The 15,030-nt window shown below is 44.8% G+C and overlaps 2 protein-coding genes and 1 long non-coding RNA gene across 4 annotated transcripts in view; 2 read left to right on the forward strand and 1 right to left on the reverse strand.

Moving 5' to 3' along the window:
• LATS2 (large tumor suppressor kinase 2) overlaps positions 1 to 15,030 on the forward strand; it is a 276,737-nt gene that overhangs the window by 103,831 nt on the left and 157,876 nt on the right. The window lies entirely within an intron of this gene.
• Positions 1 to 15,030, forward strand: part of XPO4 (exportin 4) — an 83,513-nt gene that overhangs the window by 17,075 nt on the left and 51,408 nt on the right. For both annotated transcript variants that reach the window (XM_075198847.1, XM_075198848.1), the window contains exons 2-4: positions 3,272 to 3,377; positions 8,791 to 8,932; positions 10,368 to 10,506. In XM_075198847.1, coding sequence (XP_075054948.1) covers positions 3,272 to 3,377; positions 8,791 to 8,932; positions 10,368 to 10,506 — 387 coding nt within the window. The remainder of the gene's footprint in view (positions 1 to 3,271; positions 3,378 to 8,790; positions 8,933 to 10,367; positions 10,507 to 15,030) is intronic.
• LOC142140880 (uncharacterized) overlaps positions 1 to 15,030 on the reverse strand; it is a 43,632-nt gene that overhangs the window by 8,849 nt on the left and 19,753 nt on the right. The gene's annotated exons all lie outside the window — the stretch shown is intronic.

Here is a 15,030-nt window from a genome sequence, read left to right on the forward strand (position 1 = left end):
GTGAAAGGGGGAATAAGAAGACTAAAGACAGAGAGTGAGGGTCTTGTTGAAGGAGACAAGGTAATAGCAGATCATCTTAATATTTTTGCTCCGTGTTCACAATAGAAAGAGAGGGGAAGGAGCCACAGTTAAGTTACAAGTATACTCATAAAAATGAGGTAGATACATTTACAGAGGAGAAAGTCCTAACAGAACGCTCAAAACTGAATGTGGATAAATCCATGGGGCCAGAAGGGATACATTCAAGGATACTAAAAGAGCTTAAAGGGGTGCTGGCCACACCATTAACAAAACTATTCAATCAGTCACTAGTTACAGGAGTAATTCCAGAGGACTGGAAAAGAGTGAATGTAGTCTTACTGCACAAATGTGGAAGCAAGCAAGAGGCAACTACAGACCAGTGTGCCTTACATCAGTAGTAGGGAAGTTGATGGAAACACTCTTAAAAGAGAGAGTTGTAGAATATCCATAATCCAGCAATTTACAGGACTCCAAACTGAATGGATTTACTGGGGGGAGATCATGTCAAACAAATATTATTGACTTTTTTGACTAAACTTTTAAATCAAGGGGGGCTGTAGATGTAGCGTATCTAGATGTTAGTATGCTGCACATTGATATTTCGCCCTGTGCACTCCTACATTCTGCTCTTGGGAGACGCCTCTGCAATTACTAGAAGTGAACCTAGGTGTGTGCAGAGGCGCACTGTGCAGAAGTGTAATCCCATCAAAGCCCAACTTCCTAACCAGTCTAGAACCACCCCTTCATTAACTTAAGCTTTTCAGTTTGTCTTCTAAAATCTGGCTCCATTTAGCCTCACTTAGGACACAAGTCCCAGTGCCAAATCCATCATGATTTATTTATTACGTCACCTATTTCTGTGTCAACATTTTCGCCTCCAAGGTTCAGCTTTCAATGATTTTAGAAGCTGTCTACTGGCCTCCATTCCCCTCATCACATCACACACAGCCCTGTCCTCTGTCACACAAGTGGCCAAGTCACTACCTCCCATGTGATCTGCACACTCCTGCTGCTGTGTATAATTAGATGATCTGATTAGGCACATACAGACAAGCAGGAGATGAGGGCTGGATACATTAAGGTAACCAGATCCCAGTCAAATGCACTTTGAACAGTAAAAAGAAAAAAGTATCCGGTATAGAACCAGTTCTACACATTATATTTGTAGAGAAACAATAGGTCGTAAAACACTTGCAAATGTGTCCTTCATTGTGCAGGCTGCCCTGACAGTAGGTGCCAGATTTGTTCTCTGACTGGCCCTAGCGTTCCCCAGACACAGATTACCTTGCAGCCTAGGCTGTGAATTCACCATGTAGGCATTGAAAATCACTAGAGACAGAGCCTAGGAAAGAAATAACTCTTTACCTTTTATTGGGGAAAGGTAATCAATCAAAAACATACTTGTGTTGTGTTCTTTGTAATACCGTGTGTGTTCACTAGATGGTGCTGCCTCACTGTTGTAGCTGACTGCTGCTCTTTAAGGACTCACGCTTATTAAATGATGCCATGTGTAGACAACTAGTAAAACCCAGAGGTTACGCATGCTGCTGCTTTTCTTATAAAACATGTTCTGCTTTACGTAAAAGAGTGATGACAAACTTGGTTTATAGGTCTTGATGATGGGATTGGCTGCTTTTTTATTTCATTTTTCTGCAAATCTGTCTCCTGATAAAACAAGAAGGGGGCAAAGTTAAAATTAAGATCTGCTAAATTGTATGAATGTGCTCAGACTGTCCTTTGGATTGACAATTGGGCCTTTTTTTTTTTTTTTTAAAGATCAAACTGGTTGCAAGTGTGTATGGGCCCCCCAAGAGATTGCTGCTCCTGATCTGCATTTAATGGGAGCAGTCCTATATCCACCTTGGCAAATGATAGATGTGGTTGGACAATGGGTATTTGAAGTTATGTCTCATGTGAATAGACAGAATTGGCCATACAAGTATGGCCAAATCTGGCCATGATCTGCCCTTTCGGTAGCCAGGCTGAGCAACCAGATCACCCAGGGTATGGGATCCTGTAGACAAGATGCCAGCGAGTGCTTCACTATTCATTCTTTCTGTAATGTTACTGCCAAGTTAAATGATTATAATTTATTGGATAACACTTTTGAAGATCTTGTGCATTGGGTCCTTCAGTTCTCCCATGGCTATGCCCTGGCTGGCAGCGGTGTCAGATTCGTGGCAGATCTGTGTCTGTGAATTGCTTTACTGGCCCAAAATATTAACCCTCCGCCTGATGCTGATCACACTGAAAGGCATTGGAGCCTGTGGAAAATGTAAAACTAATATCACTTTTCTGTAAGGTAGTTCCTAAACCCTCAGTTAAAACTATCCAGGAAAAGTCTGTCTGTGTGTGTGTGTATTACTGAAATGCGCTAACTGCTTAATGTCCTTTTTACCGTTGTAATGTGGTGGTACAAGGCTTTAGATTATGTTTATTATGTCTGGCTTCTGTTCTAGTGTGCTGGGGGTTTTTTTTTTATTTATTTTTTTAAGATGCCATCATATTGTCCATAAGAGCTGTATGTTTACTTAGTGATTTGGCTGATGGCTAGATTAGAGTAGTAAATCTACCAATGTCCATATTTTGAGCCCAGACCCCCTGATGTCCTCTTATCATGAGCTGCAAGTTAAGAGGGTAGAGGTAAAATTAGCTGGTAAATGCTCTGTTATCAGTGCACTTAGAGCACTGTATGACCTGTTGTTGATCTAGAGAAATGTATTTTCACTTTATATATCATAACAGTGAAACCAGTTATTTTAGAAGTTTCTTTCATGCTTCCCGTGTGAAGGGAGGGAGAGGTGGCTCCCTGAATGAATTATGGTGGAACGTGTAAATCAGGTGCAAGCTGGATTTCCCAATAACTAGAGGATATTATCGCACATCACATGAGCAGAAAACATAAGGCAAACAGGTTTTGGGAGTTGAGTCCATATCTGAGAATGCAGCCAATCTGTCGTCTAGGTCCTAGTGACATCACCGAGGGGCTTGTAACAGAACTCTGTGGAACGTGCCATTCTCTGGGTTATAGCAATAGACAGATATGTCTGCACTGTAATTAGTGAATGGCCTGCATTCTCATGAACCTGCTCAGGGTGAACTTCACTTTATAGTGCTCCAAGATTGAATTCTTATATCATGATGTCCGTGAAGGCAAATCACCCCTACATATGTCACCTCATGCCAAACTATTTAATATAAAAATGTTACTCTGTACTTGTCACTAAAGTACTCTTTGTTTGCTTTGTAGGCTCCGCCATCCATGGTAAATAATGAACAACGGCAGCATGCAGAACACATCTTCCTCTCCTTTAGAAAATCTAAGTCGCCATTCGCCGTATGCAAGCACATATTGGGTGCGTATGGGCTGTAATTAATGTGGGTGAAATGCGGACACGCATGGAGTGGTGTGAAAAGAACAGTGACAACCTAGAAGTGCAATCCTAAAATAGATTATCACGCTTACAAATTTTGGAACGGTGCAACACTGGGTCTGAAGGGCATTAAATCTGGTAAATCTGTCTTCATGATTATATAATCAGCAGCCACCATTCCTTAAGCACAAGACATTGAATCATGCTTCACATGCTCTAGATTTGGTTTTATTTATTGTTTTATACAAATTTCAGGTAGTGGACAAACAACTATAAACATGTGTATAAGTGAGGGACCTTGGATTTGGCCCAGACTGGGCCACTAGCTACTGTAGAAAGCGATGTTTCTGTGGCGTAATGAGCGATATAGGGGATTAGAGAAAAGTAGGTTGACCAATACAAATGAACATGTTTTTCAAGTAGTTCAGGTGAGAAGACGCATAGTAAGTAGTGTGATGGTGCCAGTGGTAAGAGATACTTTTTAAATGTTAAAGTTGGGATAAATGTTAGAGAGGGGAGGAATTGCATGAGAACAAATGGGATCAAGAAACCAGGTTATAAGGTGGGATCTGGAGCTGTACATTTTTCTTCTGAGGACCCTTTGTCTTGTCGGAGGTGGGTGGGGGAACTGGAAGATGTGGAGGAGGATACTTTGTGCAGTCGGAGGGGGGGGGATGAGAGACGTGGAGGAGGATGCTTTGTTCAGTCGGAGGGGGGGGGGATGAGAGATGTGGAGGAGGATGCTTTGTTCAGTCGGAGGGGGGGGGGGGTGAGAGATGTGGAGGAGGATGCTTTGTTCAGTCGGAGGTGGGGGATGAGAGATGTGGAGGAGGATGCTTTGTGCAGTCGGAGGGGGGGATGAGAGATGTGGAGGAGGATGCTTTGTGCAGTCGGAGGGGGGGATGAGAGATGTGGAGGAGGATGCTTTGTGCAGTCGGAGGGGGTGGATGAGAGATGTGGAGGAGGATGCTTTGTTCAGTCGGAGGGGGTGGATGAGAGATGTGGAGGAGAATGCTTTGTTCAGTCGGAGGGGGTGGATGAGAGATGTGGAGGAGGATGCTTTGTTCAGTCGGAGGGGGGGGGGTGAGAGATGTGGAGGAGGATGCTTTGTGCAGTCGGAGGGGGGGGGATGAGAGATGTGGAGGAGGATGCTTTGTGCAGTCGGAGGGGGGGATGAGAGATGTGGAGGAGGATGCTTTGTGCAGTCGGAGGGGGGGATGAGAGATGTGGAGGAGGATGCTTTGTGCAGTCGGAGGGGGGGATGAGAGATGTGTTGGAGGATGCTTTGTTCAGTCGGAGGGGGGGGGGTGAGAGATGTGGAGGAGGATGCTTTGTTCAGTCGGAGAGGGGGGGATGAGAGATGTGGAGGAGGATGATTTGTTCAGTCGGAGAGGGGGGTATGAGAGATGTGGAGGAGGATGATTTGTTCAGTCGGAGGGGGGGGGGGGTGAGAGATGTGGAGGAGGATGCTTTGTTCAGTCGGAGGGGGTGGATGAGAGATACTGAGGAGGATGCTTTGTTCAGTCGGAGGGGGTGGATGAGAGATACTGAGGAGGATGCTTTGTTCAGTCGGAGGGGGTGGATGAGAGATGTGGAGGAGGATGCTTTGTTCAGTCGGAGGGGGTGGATGAGAGATGTGGAGGAGGAATCTTTGTTCAGTCGGAGGGGGTGGATGAGAGATGTGGAGGAGGATGCTTTGTTCAGTCGGAGGGGGTGGATGAGAGATGTGGAGGAGGAATCTTTGTTCAGTCGGAGGGGGTGGATGAGAGATGTGGAGGAGGATGCTTTGTTCAGTCGGAGGGGGTGGATGAGAGATGTGTTGGAGGATGCTTTGTTCAGTCGGAGAGGGGGGGATGAGAGATGTGGAGGAGGATGCTTTGTTCAGTCGGAGGGGGTGGATGAGAGATGTGGAGGAGGAATCTTTGTTCAGTCGGAGGGGGTGGATGAGAGATGTGGAGGAGGATGCTTTGTTCAGTCGGAGGGGGTGGATGAGAGATGTGTTGGAGGATGCTTTGTTCAGTCGGAGAGGGGGGGATGAGAGATGTGGAGGAGGATGATTTGTTCAGTCGGAGAGGGGGGTATGAGAGATGTGGAGGAGGATGATTTGTTCAGTCGGAGGGGGTGGATGAGAGATACTGAGGAGGATGCTTTGTTCAGTCGGAGGGGGTGGATGAGAGATGTGGAGGAGGATGCTTTGTTCAGTCGGAGGGGGTGGATGAGAGATGTGGAGGAGGATGCTTTGTTCAGTCGGAGAGGGGGGGGGTGAGAGATGTGGAGGAGGATGCTTTGTTCAGTCGGAGGGGGTGGATGAGAGATACTGAGGAGGATGCTTTGTTCAGTCGGAGGGGGTGGATGAGAGATGTGGAGGAGGATGCTTTGTTCAGTCGGAGGGGGTGGATGAGAGATGTGGAGGAGGATGCTTTGTTCAGTCGGAGGGGGTGGATGAGAGATGTGGAGGAGGATGCTTTGTTCAGTCGGAGGGGGTGGATGAGAGATGTGGAGGAGGATGCTTTGTTCAGTCGGAGGGGGTGGATGAGAGATGTGGAGGAGGATGCTTTGTTCAGTCGGAGAGGGGGGGGGGGTGAGAGATGTGGAGGAGGATGCTTTGTTCAGTCGGAGGGGGTGGATGAGAGATTTGGAGGAGGATGCTTTGTTCAGTCGGAGGGGGTGGATGAGAGATGTGTTGGAGGATGCTTTGTTCAGTCGGAGAGGGGGGGATGAGAGATTTGGAGGAGGATGATTTGTTCAGTCGGAGGGGGGGATGAGAGATGTGGAGGAGGATGATTTGTTCAGTCGGAGAGGGGGGTATGAGAGATGTGGAGGAGGATGATTTGTTCAGTCGGAGAGGGGGGTATGAGAGATGTGGAGGAGGATGATTTGTTCAGTCGGAGAGGGGGGGGGTGAGAGATGTGGAGGAGGATGCTTTGTTCAGTCGGAGGGGGTGGATGAGAGATACTGAGGAGGATGCTTTGTTCAGTCGGAGGGGGTGGATGAGAGATGTGGAGGAGGATGCTTTGTTCAGTCGGAGGGGGTGGATGAGAGATGTGGAGGAGGATGCTTTGTTCAGTCGGAGGGGGTGGATGAGAGATGTGGAGGAGGAATCTTTGTTCAGTCGGAGGGGGTGGATGAGAGATGTGGAGGAGGATGCTTTGTTCAGTCGGAGGGGGTGGATGAGAGATGTGGAGGAGGATGCTTTGTTCAGTCGGAGAGGGGGGGGGGTGAGAGATGTGGAGGAGGATGCTTTGTTCAGTCGGAGGGGGTGGATGAGAGATTTGGAGGAGGATGCTTTGTTCAGTCGGAGGGGGGGGGGATGAGAGATGTGGAGGAGGATGCTTTGTTCAGTCGGAGGGGGGGGGATGAGAGATGTGGAGGAGGATGCTTTGTTCAGTCGGAGGGGGGGGATGAGAGATGTGGAGGAGGATGCTTTGTTCAGTCGGAGGGGGGCGGGGATGAGAGATGTGGAGGAGGATGCTTTGTTCAGTCGGAGGGGGGGGGGGGGATGAGAGATGTGGAGGAGGATGCTTTGTTCAGTCGGAGGGGGGGGGGGATGAGAGATGTGGAGGAGGATGCTTTGTTCAGTCGGAGGGGGGGGGATGAGAGATGTGGAGGAGGATGCTTTGTTCAGTCGGAGGGGGGGGGATGAGAGATGTGGAGGAGGATGCTTTGTTCAGTCGGAGGGGGGGGGATGAGAGATGTGGAGGAGGATGCTTTGTTCAGTCGGAGGGGGGGGGATGAGAGATGTGGAGGAGGATGCTTTGTTCAGTCGGAGGGGGGGGGGATGAGAGATGTGGAGGAGGATGCTTTGTTCAGTCGGAGGGGGGGGGATGAGAGATGTGGAGGAGGATGCTTTGTTCAGTCGGAGGGGGGGGGATGAGAGATGTGGAGGAGGATGCTTTGTTCAGTCGGATGGGGGGGATGAGAGATGTGGAGGAGGATACTTTGTTCAGTCGGAGGGGGGGGATGAGAGATGTGGAGGAGGATACTTTGTTCAGTCGGAGGGGGGGATGAGAGATGTGGAGGAGGATACTTTGTTCAGTTGGAGGGGGTGGATGAGAGATGTGGAGGAGGATGCTTTGTTCAGTTGGAGGGGGGGATGAGAGATGTGTTGGAGGATGCTTTGTTCAGTCGGAGGGGGTGGGGGATGAGAGATGTGGAGGAGGATGCTTTGTTCAGTCGGAGGGGGTGGGGGATGAGAGATGTGGAGGAGGATGCTTTGTTCAGTTGGAGGGGGGGATGAGAGATGTGAAGGAGGATAATTTGTTCTGTCGGAGGGTGGTGGTTTTGAAGGGGAACAGTTTACATCTTTCACCCCCCCCCCCCTCAAAAGATTAAAGGAGGAGCTTGATGGCAGCAGAGTTGTTAGGGTCAATGGCGGTGATGAAATGATTATGGTGAGGGTATCGGAAACTAATGGAAGGAGCCAGGTAAATAACAATGGTACATAGTCACATAATTTTTCCAAAAACAGTCCATAAATGTTGGCGGTGCCATTCTGATATACAGTAGAATGAATGCAACTATTCAGTTTGAGACTGTAGATAACATTTTGGTCCTTCACATTTATTGAAACACAGAAAAAGTGTCCCCCAATAGGTTTTGCCATGAGATCTGCAACAATTCATACAGTACAATAACAGAATTTATACAGATAAGCGCTATGAAAGGGGTATGTTAATAGGAAGACAGAATTATAGTCCATTCAAATCTTTGTGGTGACAGGTTACAAAATTTGGGTAACTTGCTAGTCTGACCGTTTATGTCCTTAATCATATACAGGCTAAATAATCTGATTGAGTTGACAAGTAATTATCGGAATATTTGTACTCATTCACATATGAATTTGTAGTAATCAGGTATTGGGTATCAATTATGCAATCATCTTGCCCACAAGGGTTTGGACTGCTGGGCATTGAACGACCGCGTCTAGTCTAATTTGCCCATCTAAGTTTGGGGTGAGCTTGGACAGTGATCCCTTTATGTGAGCAAAGCGATGGAACAGACCAGGTTTTAAGTGGAGGATGAGAAACTCCACTTTCATAGTATTATCTTTTATTTATAATGGACAGACCTATTGCACAGTGATGTACACTTAAATACAATGACATGAAACAGGATAAAGATGGCCCTGACCCAATGAGTTTAAAATCTTAGAGAACACACGACACATACAAGGTAGCGGAATAACAATTGTATTTACTGGTGGGGAAAGCGTAAGGCACGATCAGCTGCCATTTCTGTGCCGCTATCGGGGGAGCCGCACTGCTTGGAACGAGGAGATTATTTTTTCTCAATAGAAAGCAGCTTTCTGTTTTATTTCTAGGGAAAGCAGTATATTAGTTGGCTAAAGCTATGTTTGTGTGCTATTCCCAGTCTGACATCCCCTTTGTTTTCACAGAAACTAGTAAAGTGGACTATGTACTCTTTCAAGCCGCCACAGCGATAATGGAAGCTGTTGTAAGAGAATGGATCCTCCTGGAAAAAAGTAGTATCGAGTCACTCCGAACATTCCTTTTAACTTATGTCTTACAGAGGCCCAAGTGAGTACAGAATTTCTAGTGAATACATCTCAACAGATTACCTGGTATCAAGTGTCTGTATTTGCAAAGAATTTTACTGGTTGAGTTCTCATTTTAGGTAGCTGTGTTTAAAGGGGAACTCTACCACCGTTATATCTTCCTAGTCCACCAAGGTGTAATAATCTTAAATATACAGATGCTATTACCATAGATCTTGTCTACACCTCAGCACTTTCTCCTTCATCCCGTAGCTTTGGGGGGTTGGGCATTGTAGAGTGGCGCACAGTCGGGCACCCCTGCACGCACTTGTACTTCCTAAAGATAAAATCGTAAAGTGTAGGGAAATGAGCAGAGGTGGATGCAGCTGGATTTCTAGGAGTGCGGTGAGTAATTGTACTTGTATATTCGAAAGATGTTTCACCTTGTGCCTGCTATAGAAATGTTGTTTTTATGAAGGAGTAGTTCCCTATAAAGGTATATGCAATTTGTACGTGTAATATTTAGCCATCCTTAAAGGCTCATGCACATGGGCGTTCAGCCTGTTACTCCATCACTGCAGTTGAGGGGAGTACCACACACGTCAGTGGGTATCTACCTTAAAGATGGCATCATGAAATGTAAAATAATACTGTAATGTGGCCATAATTCACAATCTGGACTAAGGGGGGTAGAACTGGGAGGGTCCCTGGGACAGTTTCTTGTGCCGATATGCAGAGTGCAGTATATACATCCTATTTATGGCTCTTCCATTCGTGTTCTTAAATGTCCACATTGCAACATTTCCGGTGCGGTGGTTATCTATTGCTCTTTAGTTCATAATCGTTCTCCTTTACAGACAGAATAAAGGAGCTATGTCTTGTTTTGAAAGGATACTAGGGCTTGTTTACAAACATTGCACTTATGGGCAACATTTGCATGAAACAACAACCAATCAGATGCTAGCTTTCATTGCCCAAATTGCACTAGACTGCTGACAGGTTTGCTCTTAAATGCAATGTTAGCAAGTGAGCCCTATTGGTTCTTTGAGCAGATATATTGCCCACAGCGCTAGTGACCTTAGTCTTCCTGCAAGTGCTCTGTGCAGTGAAAGCGTTTGGTGTCTGCATACTTAATATGTCTAGGTTACGGGACTAAAGTATTAATTGCATTATGTGACACTTTGATATGTTCAAGTAATCCAGTGCTCTAACACGTGGCCAATGACCAGAGTAACTGATGTGGTTTCCATGCATTCAGCAGGACTCCCATTGAACACGTGGAAACTGAAAACCACAATTTTGCGTTCAGTCTCCTGCTGAACACCAGAAAACTACATTGTCCCTGTGTTTTTGCAGTAAATATAAATAAATTGGGCGTTCCCTGACATCACCAGAATGCAGGAGGTGCTGACTGTCAGACATTGACCAAACATGTGTAAAGTAATAGCTTTTCTAGTTCTTATTTTTATTTTGTGCAGCCTTCAGAAGTACGTGCGAGAGCAGATCCTCCTGGCGGTAGCAGTCATAGTAAAGAGAGGATCTTTAGACAAATCAATTGACTGCAAGAGCATTTTCCACGAAGTCAACCAATTAATCAGCAGCGGCAACCCCACAGTAGTAAGTATCTGCTATAATCTGAGACTGTAAGAGAACTGCCCTCTGGGCTTGTATTTGATGTGTAATATTCATGTGCTTGTTATGAATGTAAAGTACAAAGATTGGGAAAAAAAATCTTCATTTAAACACACTATTAAATTGCATATGATCTGCGTTCATTTTATTGTTTGTCCACCTCTGTGGGAACAGGTTAATTCACCTGTGTACGATGTACGGACATCCTGACATTTGGGGATGCTTGGAAACCAGATTTAAGAAACCATTCTCTGCTGCCTAACGTCTCATTCAGAAGATTATCCTGAGGTTGGCTTTTGATGAACGGAAAAATTCTTAAGAGACTATTTCTCCTTCCCATGCTTAAAGGGGTCTGGAAACAAAAACCACAGTGGATTGCATGTAGGTTTATTTATATGGGACCCTCTTTGGAATGAGTCCTTGAGTATTGGTGGCTTTCCCAGCCGGCTCCTTTACAGCGCCCATAATATTCCGGGATAGTGCTGTGTGTTGGTTTGGTGGTACAGTGTAAGTGACTCTCTCCTGGCTGCATCATGTTGTTTAATGTCAAACTTCATTACAGAGAGGTCAATGAATAGGTTATATGATGAATAGTGCAATGTCTTCTAGTGCACTTCTTCTTTGCTATTTCACACCATGCATTTTCTAGTAGGCAACGAATATTATTGAGCCTGAAAAGAATGTTGAGGTGGAACTTTATTTTGGAGTAAATTTATGAGCCCTTCTAAAAACGGAAAAGGAGAGATGTTGCTCATAGCAACCAATCACATTCCAGCTATCATTTATCTTGTACATTCTAGAAAATGAGAGCTAGAATCTGATTGGTTGCTGTTGTCAACACATCCACTTCTGCTTTCTAGAGAGTTTGATAAATCTACCCCAAAGGTTTTATACATTTGTGTTTTTAGAAGACTAAAGTGCCATCCATCCAGGTTTGGTCCATGCCTGTGGCAGTTCTCTGCAGATGAAAATGCCCCCAAAAGTTTGACGTTCTTAGTGCACCTGGATAATGTTGACATTAATGTTTCACATTATATGTAAACTCTAAGAAGAAAAAAAAAATGGTTTTGTTAAGGATGTTGGAAGCTGGTGTCCCTGTATTGTGTAGTGTTACATTGCCTTGTATATCCACAAGGAATGTTTCATTAATAAATTACCTCAATCTTCTAGCATCCCACGGCGTGCCTGTCTTGATCACATGTGCGTTCTGTACACCCGTGGTTTGCTGGGGGCGATTGCATTTATCTGGTGTGTGTTACAGGCCACAGCGCGAGGTGTAGTTTTCATTTCCAGCACATTGAAAGCTTTCATTGGTATAAGGTTCGTATTTTAGGCGCGTCACATGACTCCAGCGTGCAATCCACATTCTTTCCGGCTGACACGCAAATATTCAAACAGTCTTAGAACAATTTTGAGAAAGCAGAACGCTCATGCACAGATCTGAAGACCTCATGCTCCGAGCACTGGGATAAAAGTGCCATTTACATCAGCAGCTGGGAACATCTGCACCCATTGCAATACCCTTGTTCTGGAGACAGCCAGGACCAGCAATGCTTCTATTGAGCATTTTACTTTGCTATATTGTACAGGAGCGTTCCAGTCCTCCAATTGTTACGTACTTGGTTAAAAGTCACGTCCGCGCTGATACATTTTCGTGTCACTTACTCTAAGATCTGGCCAAGTTGTGGTGGGTTGAGGTAGGGTGAGGTCCATCTTCTGGAACATTCGTGCGATCAGTTGCCTGCTGTCGTTTACACAGTTCTCAAATCGGTGTCCGATTTCCAGGCTGTCCGCACATTTGATGTTTCGCGAGTACTACTTGGGGGAATCTGCTCCTTTGAAATCCCCACCAGTCGTCGCGTATGAGGGAGGAGCAGAGAAAATAACACCTCTAAAACCAGATATTTCTGCTTATGGTGGAAAAGAAATAGGCTTTCAGCCTCGCCTGTAGTTTTATGGATGAAGACCACAATATAAATGCACTGTACTTTGTCTCCATAATAAAATGGTTTTTGGTGCAGTTTATTAAAATTTCAATGCCCTATGCTCCTAATTTCCCAGTTGGACCCAGTACTTGGCCATGAAGCTACTGAAGCCACTTAGGAGCCTTTTAATGGTTTGGCCAACAAAAACAAATGGTGAATAAAACGATTTAGAATTCAGGAGCCTGTATTGAGATCGGTAGGCTTGATGTATACATGTAGGTGAAACAAGAAACGAAAATAGCACCAGGGCTGATGGGTGAAACAAGAAATCTATGAAAGAAATAATTTAAGGTCTCAAAATTTCATGCATTTAAAAACAATAAATAGTGACTCCAAATAATGACCTGGAGATTGATGTAACTAAACTGAAAATCAGTGTGAGATCATGCAAGGCATCCCAAGCAAAAATATTGTGGTATAGCGCTGTACATAATCCTGATGTTAGTTGGAATAACAGTAAGTCACTGTTATGGACTTGGTAAGAGTCTTTTGCGATGATGGATCTATAAATAGGAAAAGCCGTATTCTCCTTTTGTGTAACTCACAAAAGTCTTTCTTAAGCCGTAGTAATAGAATCTGGACGTTAAAGAAAAATGGAACTCTTTTAGCAAGAATTTTGCAGAATAATCCACGGGTTCCTCCATTCAAACGGTATCCATAAACTGAGGCCATTGGTGTAAAGTGACCAATCGTATCACTCATGACCATCGGTACTTATCACTGTAATTTTTGGGGATTTTATCTCTGGCCAATGTCGGTGGTCTATAATATGAATTTCTTTGCTGACTTGTTTCTTCGTAATAAGAACTAGTACTCTGTCCTTGCTCTTCATTCTGACTAGAGCAGTGATGGGCAAACTACGGCCCGCGGGCCGTACCGGCCCACTTAGAGGTTCTATCCGGCCCGCCAATATTTTAAAAAATTCCATGAAAATATGCATACAATTATTAGGGCCGACTCTGTGTGTCATTTTTATGCCTTCCCAGCTATTTCCTCCATTACACTTCATCCTCCTTCCTAAAAGGACACTTTGAGTGATTGACATATACGAACACCTGCCCACCCCCTAATGGCTGAAAGTCATGTGAGAAGAGATGGGCCGGGCCATATACTAAGGCGGATTTCAATTGGCTGCTGTGTTGTCCGTTAGTGGCTCACCAGAAAGACGGATCTGCAACAAGCTGCTGAAATAAGTGCTGTGTCTGTACGATCGCTGCACTTATAGAGGTAACACTGCTATATAACACCCTCCCGTCCTATTCAAAAAAATTGTATTATATATTTCGATATTTGAGTTTTTTAATAAATTATATTGGTCCGCCTAAAGTTTTTCTTTTTTATTTGGTCCGCTCCTGAAAAAGTTTGCCCATCACTGGTCCTGCTTTTTTATTTTTTGGGCATGGAACTTGTCGCTAGACTGTTAACCCTTTTGAATACAAGATTCAAGATCCACTGGTTGGACAACATGATATTACATTTGACGAGTGTAGGTCTTGGAGGTAATAGTCTACTCTCAGAGTCAACTGGTCAAAAATCAAGTTATATGCTAGTTGTTTCACTAAAACGGTGCTGCAATGTTTGACTGGAATTAAGGTACATCCAGACATCAGTCAATCGGTGAAACTCAGTTTGGACCCTTGTTTCACCTTACAATGTACATCCTGCTCAAACCTTTCTTTGATTCATTGGACAATACTTTTCTCCTATGAGGCACTTGGATTACATAGTCCTGTGATGTAATTCTGGTCACCCAAAGGAGTCTTTGTTGAGACTGTTAGTCTGGAAGATGTCCAATAAAGTGAAGTCTGCTGATGGAGAGAGACCTTCTTGGTGCAACAAGACACTCGCCACTTTAATTCTATTCCGGACATGCACATTTGAGCCAGAGAGACAATACAGCAATACGTTTTGAGAGAGAACTCGTTGGCTACATGTGGTCAGTTTTATAAGAACAATTTAACCTCCCTTACACAGTGTTCTTCTGATTATTGTAACTCCACTCATGCATTTGCTGCCCAGTCTTCATCAGGTAAACTGGAGTTGAACTCAAGTGTGGGAGGAAGTGGGAGAATGAAATATCTCCCCTGGAGGACCAATGCTGGACTGTTGTGTTAATTTGTGCAATGGACGGACTGATTAGCATGTGTTTCACCCCACAGGAATCTCCTAGAATGCGTGTGTCTGAGATGTAGCAAATGTACTGGTGGCCTTAGTACATCCTTTCATTTCTTGTAATCGCCACTTTAGATAGATATAGCGGAAGAGGCCAAAGTATCCTCTGTTTCAGATTGGATTTGCCCAGGCCAATTTCTGAAACATAGGTGCCTTTTGGATTCATGATCCAAGAATGAATGCACCTGCTCAAGCATGATGAGCTTAATGGTGTATGTTTTATATAATGTATTTGTGCAGGAAATAATGCTTAAACATTTTTCCCCCCTGTATTTTTATTGCGTTTATAAAAAAACAGCAATGGTAAGCAAGCCTGTAGTGGTTGTGTGGTGTATGGAGCTCTACGGCAAGT

The sequence above is a fragment of the Mixophyes fleayi genome, chromosome 2, assembly GCF_038048845.1.
Source record: "Mixophyes fleayi isolate aMixFle1 chromosome 2, aMixFle1.hap1, whole genome shotgun sequence".
NCBI classification, from domain to species: Eukaryota; Metazoa; Chordata; class Amphibia; order Anura; family Limnodynastidae; genus Mixophyes; species Mixophyes fleayi.